The following is a 12,346-nucleotide window of genomic DNA, read 5'->3' on the forward strand; positions in this document are numbered from 1 at the left end:
CTGTGGTGCAGAGTTATTTTATGTTGGTTGCGAGTAATACACATACTCAATATGACGACTCGCTTAGGGGATCCTGAGAGACTCATTCATGTGGTCTACCCAATCCTGCCATCTGATTGGCCAAGGCACTAATTTGTTTTAAACATACAGGCCATTTAAAGTAATCTTAAATGTCTACTTAACCACATTCTCCACATGCCAGTAAGCAGAACTCCACAGTAGACTTATTTTTACTTCCTTTTAAAATTCTATTGGTTTTGGTCCAGTTAACCTATGATTTCAAGAATTCACCACTTTCTTGCATGCAGAAATGTTTTAAGGACCATATTTTGATCACTGGTCCATTTTACTTGGTGTGTCAAACTTTTTTTTAAAAAAAGTCTCCAGGAGAAGTAAAACTGAGCACATGGAGCCAGATTGTTTTTGTAGAGCTATTCTTATGGCGACTGAAAGGGAGAAAGTGGAAAGTAAAGCCCACTGAGAATGCTGGTGGGATTCGTAGTTATCGTTAAGTTTTAAAGGCTGATCTTTGTTGCTATGATACGCTAAGTCAGTTGTGAAGGTGTAGAATATATGTGTCATATCCTGTGATGATTATCAATTCCCTGCTTCCCTTTTCTCAGTCTGATGTTTGACCATCGGCCTCGGTCATGGAGAGAGCTGCCCCTCCGACTGGCTGATTTTGGGGTTTTGCACCGGAACGAGGCCTCAGGCGCCTTGTCTGGCCTCACTCGTGTGCGCCGCTTTCAACAGGATGATGCTCACATCTTCTGTGCAATGGAGCAGGTAAGAAGCATGACGGTCTGGAGAACCAAGACAGTAATAATAGATAGTGATGTAAAGTACACTTATCGCTGTGCCATCTTCTAAGGGAATGATTCGAGAGATGTAAACAGGAGAAAGGAATGCATAAACATGGATATGGAAGTGGGGAGGTGGCTGCTTAAAGTACATATCTTTGCAAACAAGACCCAGCATGTCTGGCAACTTCCATTTCAATCCAACTAATCAACTTAGGAGCATCATGGTGTTTCTGTTTAGACATCTTTAGATCCCTGGTTAGCATTGCACTGCCCTATGTCACAATTTTTGTTTTCAACCTCAAGTATTACTTCCGGTTTCACCAATTCCTGGCTTTTTATAGCAACCGTCCCTGCATACAGTCCACCTCAATTTCCTTCTTCTGTTCATTTGTAGACATATTATTTATTTGATATATTTCTGAAACTCTTCTGTTGTGCTCTTTGTAGAGTGGAGGGAATGGTGAGAATGGAATTCAGAATGTGCGCGTGTAGGTGAGAAGGATGAGGTGGAGACTAAAAATTGGACAGTGGACGGTTGATTCTGGTTGGAGGAAGAGGAGTTACGTTGCTCTATCTGATGTACTTACTGTTTAAGAAGGTCTTTGGTGTATATCCCATCAGGTTCCTGCTTTATTCTTCTGAGGCGGTCCTCACAAACTCCTTATATGTTTCTCCAACCCTCTGTGCTGCGAGCTCCAAATTTCACTTGGGTCTCTTGCCCCTTGTTCCACTCTGCACCCGTTCAGCTCTCACTCTACTCACCTCATTGCTTCTCTGCTCTGGATGTTCTCTACCGCTGTGCTCCACTCTGTGATCCTTCCAGTGCCGGGCATTCCCAGATGTTAAGGGCACCATTGCAGCAGCCAGTAGATTTGTTTCAATGGGTCTTTGTTTGTCGAACCAGTTGAATCCACTTTGGGACTTTCTACACGCTGGTAAGGGAGATGGGTGAAGTGACGATGGTATGAGGGCGATCAGAGGCTGAAAAACAAGAAGGTCAGAAGATGCTGGCAAGAAGGAGAGAGGATGGCTTTAGGGTGTTCAGAAAAGAGGCTTTATATTGACCTGCCTGATCATAATCGTCCCAGGTCAAAAAACCACCTAGCGAAATTGAGGTTTAAACTACCATCCATTGAAGCGAATAGCTTTTCGCTTCATGCTCCATTTTAAGTGCAAGTCAAAGAAGATAATTATCAATTATGGAGCCTTTTACTAAGACACTAACAACTTCTAGATAATAGTGTAGTGTATTGTGACCACTAATACGTTCTGGTCAGTATGACGTACAGGACCTAGGGTTCTTACGGTACAATGGGAGTTTGTCATTCATTCAGGTAGATATAGAGCGATAGAAAGGTTACCAAAAAAGGGAGACGCGAGCAGGTAAGGCATGTGAAGGGCAACAGATAAAAGAGGAGGCACCTCAAACCTAAAATTCATTATGGATAAAAATCTTATTTACAGATATATCCATTTATTAAAACACATCACTATATCATTTAATAATTAGTATGCTCATGGTCTATGCTCTCACACATCTTTACTCAGTGGACCTGCTGTAAAGTTCATTAACGGTACAAAAGGGGGTGGTGATGGACAGAGCATCTGAATCAATCAAACACTCACACCCAGTCAAAAGATCTGGGTTTAATCCATCACCGTTCTTTAGCCCACTCTGCCACCCCAGTTCAGACATGGCTATATGCAAATCAGTCTGACCCTGTGCCTCATGGGAACAGTCCAGCCCGAACTGCCAAGCCATGTCTTCCCGGGACCGGAAACAAGATTCCGAGGACCGGTTTCTGGCATTCCAGCCGTCTTCAGCCCGGCTTGCTTGAATCCAGTGGCAAAGTGAGCAAGGGACTCATGTCTGAGCATACCCTGCCACACTTATGGTGGCCAAAAGCAGTACAAATGGGGGTGGTGATGGACGGAGCATCTGAATCAATCAAACACTCACACCCAGTCAAAAGATCTGGGTTTAATCCATCACCGTTCTTTAGCCCACTCTGCCACCCCAGTTCAGACATGGCTATATGCAAATCAGTCTGACCCTGTGCCTCATGGGAACAGTCTAGCCCGAACTGCCAAGCCATGTCTTCCCTGGACCGGAAACAAGCTTCCGAGGACCGGTTTCTGGCATTCCAGCCGTCTTCAGCCCGGCTTGCTTGAATCCAGTGGCAAAGTGAGCAAGGGACTCACGTCTGAGCATACCCTGCCACACTTATGGTGGCCAAAAGCGGTTCAAAAGGGGGTGGTGATGGACGGAGCATCTGAATCAATCAAACACTCACACCCAGTCAAAAGATCTGGGTTTAATCCATCACCGTTCTTTAGGCCACTCTGCCACCCCAGTTCAGACATGGCTATATGCAAATCAGTCTGACCCTGTGCCTCATGGGAACAGTCCAGCCCGAACTGCCAAGCCATAGTCAAAAGATCTGGGTTTAATCCATCGCCGTTCTTTAGCCCACTCTGCCACCCCAGTTCAGACATGGCTATATGCAAATCAGTCTGACCCTGTGCCTCATGGGAACAGTCCAGCCCGAACTGCCAAGCCATGTCTTCCCTGGACCGGAAACAAGCTTCCGAGGACCGGTTTCTGGCATTCCAGCCGTCTTCAGCCCGGCTTGCTTGAATCCAGTGGCAAAGTGAGCAAGGGACTCACGTCTGAGCATACCCTGCCACACTTATGGTGGCCAAAAGCAGTACAAAAGGGGGTGGTGATGGACGGAGCATCTGAATCAATCAAACACTCACACCCAGTCAAAAGATCTGGGTTTAATCCATCACCGTTCTTTAGCCCACTCTGCCACCCCAGTTCAGACATGGCTATATGCAAATCAGTCTGACCCTGTGCCTCATGGGAACAGTCCAGCCCGAACTGCCAAGCCATGTCTTCCCTGGACCGGAAACAAGCTTCCGAGGGCCGGTTTCTGGCATTCCAGCCGTCTTCAGCCCGGCTTGCTTGAATCCAGTGGCAAAGTGAGCTAGGGACTCACGTCTGAGCATACCCTGCCACACCTATGGTGGCCAAAAGCGGTACAAAAGGGGGTGGTGATGGACGGAGCATCTGAATCAATCAAACACTCACACCCAGTCAAAAGATCTGGGTTTAATCCATCACCGTTCTTTAGCCCACTCTGCCACCCCAGTTCAGACATGGCTATATGCAAATCAGTCTGACCATGTGCCTCATGGGAACAGTCCAGCCCGAACTGCCAAGCCATGTCTTCCCTGGACCGGAAACAAGCTTCCGAGGACCGGTTTCTGGCATTCCAGCCGTTTTCAGCCCGGCTTGCTTGAATCCAGTGGCAAAGTGAGCAAGGGACTCACGTCTGAGCATAGGATGCTTGATTCCGGTCCAGGAAAGACATGGCTTGGCAGTTCGGGCTGGACTGTTCCCATGAGGCACAGGGTCAAGGCTGATTTGCATATGGCCATGTCTGAACTGGGGTGGTGTGGAGTGCAAAAAAACGATGGATTTAGGCCCGGATCTCTGTACTGGGGTGAATGTATGACATTGTTCTGCATTCTGTCCATCATCTGTTATTTTTGTAAAGTGCATTAAGTCACTTTAGAATGTCTTCTGACTTCACAAAACAGATTTTCAAAGCATGTTTGCTGCTTTAATGAAGGCATTTCAATGTGTACATTAGCTACGGCACAGCGTGCAGTCTTTTGTACGAATCTGGTTTAAATATTCATAGAAGCATATTACCAGTAAGACAATATTTGTTTGTTAAAGTCAATACATTTGCTTACTTCATGATGTATTGTGGTGTTTATTGGATTAATTGGAAGTTCCATTCAGCATATATTGGGAAATTGACCGAATACCAGAATCCGCATTCATATCATGTTTCCAGTGCTACGTCTGTCACTTCTTTCCAAGTTTGTCAGCTTAAAGTTAACATATTTCAGCCATCATCTTTCTACCAGGTATCGTTTCCTGTTCTCTGACACATTTTAAGGGTTGGCAAGGCAAAGGCTGCTTTGATACTTTATTTGGCTGTAGAGGTATGAGAATTAAGTGTTCACTCATAACAAGGGTAAAAGTGTGTTAAAATAAGTGCAAGGTTATATTTTAAAAAGTCTCCCAATAAAACCAGTAAATAATTGTAGTTAATGATCATGTTTGCAAAGTTGAAACCATTTTGTTGTTGTTTCCATGGTAATACAGATGTCTTCATCTTTAATAGTTAGAAGGGGAGATTGCTGGCTGCTTGGAGTTCCTGCGGGCAGTGTACTCTGTGTTCGGGTTCACGTTTAAGCTCTTCCTGTCCACACGTCCAGATGAGTTCCTTGGGCAAGTGGAGATGTGGGACCACGCAGAGAAGGTGAGATTCTGACACCGACAGGGAAAACAGCAGTACTGAACATTTTAGAACCACAACCCACCTTGCAGAACGACAAACATTCGCAACCCACCTAGCTTTAATAGACATAAGGTGACAATTTTTTTATGTAACTAAAGCATTGTATGGTCACACATTGTGATTTACGGACAGCACCTTTTCCAACGCAATGGTCACTACATTTGCACAGACCTACAGTTTCACTGTTAAAAATTGCATCCTACAGTTCCTTTTACACTTCATGTATCCCAGCAAGATTGTCACATAATTCACTTAGTTTTTCTTTCTCTCTTCGCAAAGTGAGGGGAGTGTGTAGACACTAGTCCCCGTGTTAAAAACAAAAAAATAAGCAGCAGAAGACTTAGCCTGACATTTGACCTCTGTTGTTGAAGCACAAAAAATGTGATGAGATAAAAGCAGAATTTAAAGGCATCTTTATTTATTGCTTGGACTTTCGTAGCCCACCAAAAAGCGTCTCGCGACCCACAGTATTTTGGGAAACACTGGTTTACGGTAACAGTCAGTCATCAAATGTTTGCAGCTTACCCAGAATCTGTGATTTCTCCAAGCTTGCATTGACTAGGGTTCAATGTAAATGTTAATGCGCATGATAAATGTACCTTGATGACTGTGTGAAGAAACATGCTTATTGTTTTATACCCTGATTCTTTAGTGAAAGCATGCCATAATGTATGTAAAGCTGCAAACTGCAAGAATGTAAACTAGGTATTTCTCTTGTAAGCACTATGTCAGGACTTTGATTTTAGTATCTTAAATCTACCTCTAAACATACTAGCAAGGCAGCGTGTTGTGGAATACATCATGGTTCCACCCTGATGTCAAAACATTTCAGAAACACTGTGCTTTTTTCTACTGTGATGCAGCGCCTAGGTTAGAGAGCCATATCAGCATGCTGTCTAAACTTGGCAAACTTTGTGACTTCCAAACATTTTGTATCCCAGTAGTTCACACAGGGTGTTGAACTTACCAGGTAGACAGGGATTTCCATGCACTTGAAGCGGCTGATACCTTAGCACATTGCTGGAATTTTCAATACACACCACTATTTCAGTCAAGCAGTAGATGAAATTGCTCAAGTCTAGACCAGTGGCTCTTAATCTGTTGTCTGGTGACCCCTGGGGGTCCGTGACTGCTTAGAAAATGAAATAATATTAAACGATTAATAAAGGGTATGTAAATAAAGAAGCAAAATATAAAAATGAACATTGTAAAACGTTCTGTAAATGTGAAGGAATTTGAAATTGGAGGCTAAAAATTCATTTAGTATTCTCAGATTAATTTGTTGGAGCAGTGCAAGTGCATCAAACTGAATACAGTAGGAATGATGAGTGGCCGCAACTGAATTTAGAAACAATAAACCTTTCTATTACAATTAAACTTTTGATTCATGGTTGTAAATCAAGTGGGAGATCTCTGTCCAGTTCTAGACATTCTTCGATTGATTTCCCCTGTTCTAGTTTCCTCCGCCAGGTCTTTAGTTTTTAATGCTATTCAATAGGACTAAATGAAAATGCAATAAAACACACATTGCTCATATGCAGAATAGCCCTGGATTCCAGAGCTTAAATGTTGGATAAATGCAGTTCTCCTCCTATATTGTTGTGCCATTGTCATTCCAGTTTGCCTCAATGAAGTCCCTTCACATCGAATACATTTTAACCAGTTTTTTTAGGGCTTGCGCCTGCGTTGCACTGCCCAGAAGTGGGAGACAGTTAGTAGGTGAAAAACAGGATTTTAGCACTGACCTATGAATCGCACACGCTTGTGCGTGTGCTTTTCCTTTTGTGCTACCCCATTGGCCTTTGCGTGCGTCTTTTTATAAAAGACTGCACGCAATTGGCCAAAGGTGGGTGCATTGCTCCGCCCACAGCCTATTGGTGTCTATTACGCGCTTGGTGCGCGTAATAGACACCAATAGGCCATGTGGTTTCAATTATCATGCCCAGACACGGGCGAGATAATTGAAACCACGGTTCGCTGTGGCGCGCTCGTGCACCACTCGCGGGCTTTTTTTTTTTTCTGGATCCATTTCACGGGGAAGCAAGTAAATGAAAGAAGCCATGTTTTGTTCGGCGCCACTTTCACCCGGCTTGTTAATTTTATGACTGGTTTATGTCTGCTTTTGGATTTTTAAAGAAGTGATATGTATATTTGTACTGATTATAATATTTATTTTACTATCAGTAACGTGGCGTAACTGTTTAGTCATTAATTCACCTCCGTCCTGTAAATGGCGAACCTGTGCCTCGTCTCCCCCTTCCCTCCACACTTGATATTTTTGAATTCCTCCATGCTCGATTCCTGAGGCACACCCACTTCCATCTGCTGACGATGTAGTTGCCGAATTGAGGAGGTGGTAAACCTCTGACTGGGTCAACCCGCTTCAAGATGGTGTCCAAATTAACGTTTAATGAAGAATTCATAAGGCTGCGGATTAGCGGTCCTTGTGAATGGTCTGTGCGCGCGGTTTCTAATCTGCGGCCCGCCGAAAAGAGAGGCCAAGGAGTCCAACCTTCCCTCTTCAAAGCCGCCATTGTTCTTCATGGGTCTCACAATAGTCCGATGAGTTCATTGCGCAAAGAAGCTGCCATGATCTTCTGAGATCTTCCAAGGGGCACTGGGGGCGTTTTACCCAGAGCAGGGACCAGCGCCTTTCTCTGGGCTGAGAGCACCCCTTTTTTGGTTAAAGTTGGGGGTGCTGGTGAATGCCACTGTTGTCATAAAGTGGTAAAACAAGTTTTCATGCAGCCCTTGATTCTGCACCTCTGTTGTTTATAAGTGTTGTAAATAAGGATGAAAGGCTGCGCTAGCCCTACTGGCATTCAAACACAGGGCTGGCAGATTAAGGCGTAGAATATAACTCGCCGCACCATCCTGCTGGCTATCTGGAAGAAAAGTCCGCTTTTTTGCCCTTTGTGTCCATATAGCTATGGCGAGACTTTGGTTTTCGAGGGCAGTGGACAAAGGTGGTTTGTGCTGGATTCTATGGGGCCGGTTGGTGAGTCTTAGGAACCAGTGTTGGGCAACAGAGTAGGTGAAAATGTGAGCATTTTTCTGTTGTGGGTTGGATGAGAGGATGAGGTGTTGGTCGGACTGGGTATGCGGTCCCAGTCGTGGGTAGGCGCAGGGCAGCATGGTGGAGGATGTATTCAAGAGGAGGAAGTCCTAAAATGCATGTGGTTGGCTGGCACTTCTGCCCTGGGTGCTCTGACAGTTTCTGCCTTGAGCCCCTCTGCCATGGGGCCAGGGCTGGTACCTGTCTCGGTGACCCTGGTGCTTGCCCCCAACCCTCGCCTTTGTTGATGCTCTGGTCTCTGCTTTGGTGTCACACAGATGGTTCTCTCACTCAGTGACCCTGGGGCAAGGTCTGCTTATCTCTGCCCTTAATGTACCTGTGCCAGTCTCTGCCCGTAATGTACCTGCCCCTACCTCTGTCTTTAACAGCACTTTATCCACTTCTCCCTTTAATATACTTGTGCCAGTCTCTTTAAATATTGTACTTGTAACCCCCCTCGATCATAATGGATCCGTGTGCACCTCTACCTTTAATGTACCTGTGACAATCTGTCAATATTGTACTTGTGCCCACGCAATCATTAAATGACCAATGCCCTTCTCCGCCTTTAAAGTACTTGTGCCTACCTCTGTCCTTAATGGACCTATGCCCTGTCCTGACATTAATGTATATTCTACCACTAATGTACCTGTGCCAATCTCGGGCATGATTGTGCTTGTGCCAATCTCTTCCCTTGATAAAACTGTGCCTACCTCTATTTTTTTTATACACGTGTCTATCTCTGTCCGTAATGTACCTGTGCCTACCTCTAGCATTAACGGACCTGTCCATCTCCGCCATTAATGGACCTGTCTGTTTCTATCATGAAGGTCCCAGTGTCCATCTGTCATAATGTACCTGTGCCACCTTGGTCATTCACATACCTGTACCCATTTCTGTCAATGTACTTGTGTTCACCTCGGTCCTTAATGCACCCGTGCCCTCCTGGGTCATTAATTTCCCTCTGCCTATCTCTCCTCTCCCTTGGGCGCCAGCTCAACCGAAACTCTTTGGTGGGGAGTTGTTAGTTTGCTGGTGTTGTCAGGAAGTTTCCCGCCACCGAGTAGCTCTCCGAGGGATTTAAACATCTCAGTTTCTAATGAGAGAATTCATTGAGGCCGGGCTCATTTGACGTCCAGGCGCCCATAACTGAGCTGAATGCTAATGACAGTCCCTTTGCCAGAGCTGTCATTCATAGTTGATAATTTGCGTTGCCCTTGGCGTCCTCGGTGCCCAGATTCGGGCACAGCTCGCGCATAGTCTTTGTGCTGGTTCCTCAGAAGCCCTTTTACTGGAGAACAAGGCCCTCTGACAGCCTCCCATCGACAAGGCCTCTCAGTGGCGCAGTACCCCACGGCTTGCATTGGCACAGACTTTCACTCTTCATGACTGGTCGTGGACCCTGACTTTACAAGGCCTCTCAGTGGCGCAGTACCCCACGGCTTGCATTGGCACAGCCTTTCACTCTTCATGACTGGCCGTTGACCCTGACTTTACAAGGCCTCTCAGTGGAGCAGTACCTCACGGCTTGCATTGCACAGCCCTTCAGTCTTCATGACTGGCAAATGGCGGTGAAGGTGGAAGAGCCACTGATGGGTGCGGACAGATGCTCTGTGGCTCAGCTCGAGGCCCACTCGGACCCTCGAGCCCAAATGAACCGAGCTTTCATGCGGCTTCTTTCTCCCCTTAGACCTCCCCACTGCCCGCCCTCCCGCATTCAGGCCTCGTGCATCACGAATTAAAGACAAAGCATTCATTTTTGATGTAAAACAGGAGAAAGACACGTCAATCTAGTGTCTGAATCGCACAATGTGAAACCAGAAAATTTGGAATCCATCCCAGTTACCCCACTTGACCAAATTGTGTGGTCCCATGCAAATATTTTGTTTCAGTATACCTCAGCTTCTCATTGGTTGTGTTATCACTGCATCTTGTAGCGTGCATTGTCACAGCCTGTTATGGCTTGCATTGGCACAGCATAGCTTGCATTGCCAGAGCCCATCTTCGCTTGCCTTGGCACAGACCCACGTGGCTTGCATTTGCAAAGCTTGTAATGGCCATTGACACAGCCTAGCGTGGCCTGAATTGCAGCGCCCATCGTCGCTTGCCTTGGCACAGACCCACGTAGCTTGCACTGGCAAAGCCTGTAATGGCCATTGACACAGCCCAGCGTGGCCTGGATTGCAGCGCCCATCGTCGCTTGCCTTGGCACAGACCCACGTGGCTTGCATTGGCAAAGCCTGTAATGGCCATTGACACAGCCCAGCGTGGCCTGCATTGCAGCGCCCATCGTCATTTACCTTGGCACAGACCCACGTGGCTTGCACTGGCAAAGCCTGTAATGGCCATTGACACAGCCCAGCGTGGCCTGCATTGCAGCGCCCATCTTCGCTTGCCTTGGCACAGACCCACGTGGCTTGCATTGGCAAAGCCTGTAATGGCCATTGACAAAGCCCAGCGTGGCCTGCATTGCAGCGCCCATCTTCGCTTGCCTTGGCACAGACCTACGTAGCTTGCACTGGCAAAGCCTGTAATGGCCATTGACACAGCCCAGCGTGGCCTGCATTGCACCGCCCATCGTCGCTTGCCTTGGCACAGACCCACGTAGCTTGCACTGGCAAAGCCTGTAATGGCCATTGACACAGCCTAGCGTGGCCTGAATTGCAGCGCCCATCGTCGCTTGCCTTGGCACAGACCCACGTAGCTTGCACTGGCAAAGCCTGTAATGGCCATTGACACAGCCCAGCGTGGCCTGCATTGCAGCGCCCATCGTCGCTTGCCTTGGCACAGACCCACGTAGCTTGCACTGGCAAAGCCTGTAATGGCCATTGACACAGCCCAGCGTGGCCTGCATTGCAGCGCCCATCGTCGCTTGCCTTGGCACAGACCCACGTAGCTTGCACTGGCAAAGCCTGTAATGGCCATTGACACAGCCTAGCGTGGCCTGAATTGCAGCGCCCATCTTCGCTTGCCTTGGCACAGACCCACGTGGCTTGCATTGGCAAAGCCTGTAATGGCCATTGACACAGCCCAGCGTGGCCTGCATTGCAGCGCCCATCTTCGCTTGCCTTGGCACAGACCCACGTGGCTTGCATTGGCAAAGCCTGTAATGGCCATTGACAAAGCCCAGCATGGCCTGCATTGCAGCGCCCATCGTCGCTTGCCTTGGCACAGACCCACGTGGCTTGCATTGGCAGAGCCTGTAATGGCCATTGACACAGCCCAGCGTGGCCTGCATTGCAGCGCCCATCTTCGCTTGCCTTGGCACAGACCCACGTGGCTTGCATTGGCAAAGCCTGTAATGGCCATTGACACAGCCCAGCGAGGCCTGCATTGCAGCGCCCATCGTCGCTTGCCTTGGCACAGACCTACGTAGCTTGCACTGGCAAAGCCTGTAATGGCCATTGACACAGCCCAGCGTGGCCTGCATTGCAGCGCCCATCGTCGCTTGCCTTGGCACAGACCTACGTAGCTTGCACTGGCAAAGCCTGTAATGGCCATTGACACAGCCCAGCGTGGCCTGCATTGCAGCGCCCATCGTCGCTTGCCTTAGCACAGACCCACGTAGCTTGCACTGGCAAAGCCTGTAATGGCCATTGACACAGCCCAGCGTGGCCTGCATTGCAGCGCCCATCTTCGCTTGCCTTGGCACAGACCCACGTGGCTTGCATTGGCAAAGCCTGTAATGGCCATTGACACAGCCCAGCGTGGCCTGCATTGCAGCGCCCATCGTCGCTTGCCTTGGCACAGACCCACGTGGCTTGCATTGGCAAAGCCTGTAATGGCCATTGACACAGCCCAGCGTGGCCTGCATTGCAGCGCCCATCTTCGCTTGCCTTGGCACAGACCCACGTGGCTTGCATTGGCAAAGCCTGTAATGACCATTGACACAGCCCAGCGTGGCCTGCCTTGCAGCGCCCATCTTCGCTTGCCTTGGCACAGTCCCTCGTGGCTTGCATTGGTAAAGCATGTAATGGCCATTGACACAGCCCAGCGTGGCCTGCATTGCAGCGCCCATCGTCGCTTGCCTTGGCACAGACACACGTGGCTTGCACTGGCAAAGCCTGTTATGGCCATTGACACAGCCCAGCGTGGCCTGCATTGCAGCG

At 47.9% G+C, this 12,346-nt stretch overlaps 1 protein-coding gene across 1 annotated transcript in view; it reads left to right on the forward strand.

Moving 5' to 3' along the window:
- Nucleotides 1–12,346, forward strand: part of TARS2 (threonyl-tRNA synthetase 2, mitochondrial) — a 180,001-nt gene that overhangs the window by 113,585 nt on the left and 54,070 nt on the right. Inside the window, exons 12-13 of the mRNA XM_078671425.1 lie at nucleotides 624–786; nucleotides 5,006–5,143. Of these exons, the coding sequence (XP_078527551.1) occupies nucleotides 624–786; nucleotides 5,006–5,143 (301 nt within the window). The remainder of the gene's footprint in view (nucleotides 1–623; nucleotides 787–5,005; nucleotides 5,144–12,346) is intronic.

Source organism: Lissotriton helveticus, chromosome 12, assembly GCF_964261635.1.
Source record: "Lissotriton helveticus chromosome 12, aLisHel1.1, whole genome shotgun sequence".
Taxonomy (NCBI): Eukaryota; Metazoa; Chordata; class Amphibia; order Caudata; family Salamandridae; genus Lissotriton; species Lissotriton helveticus.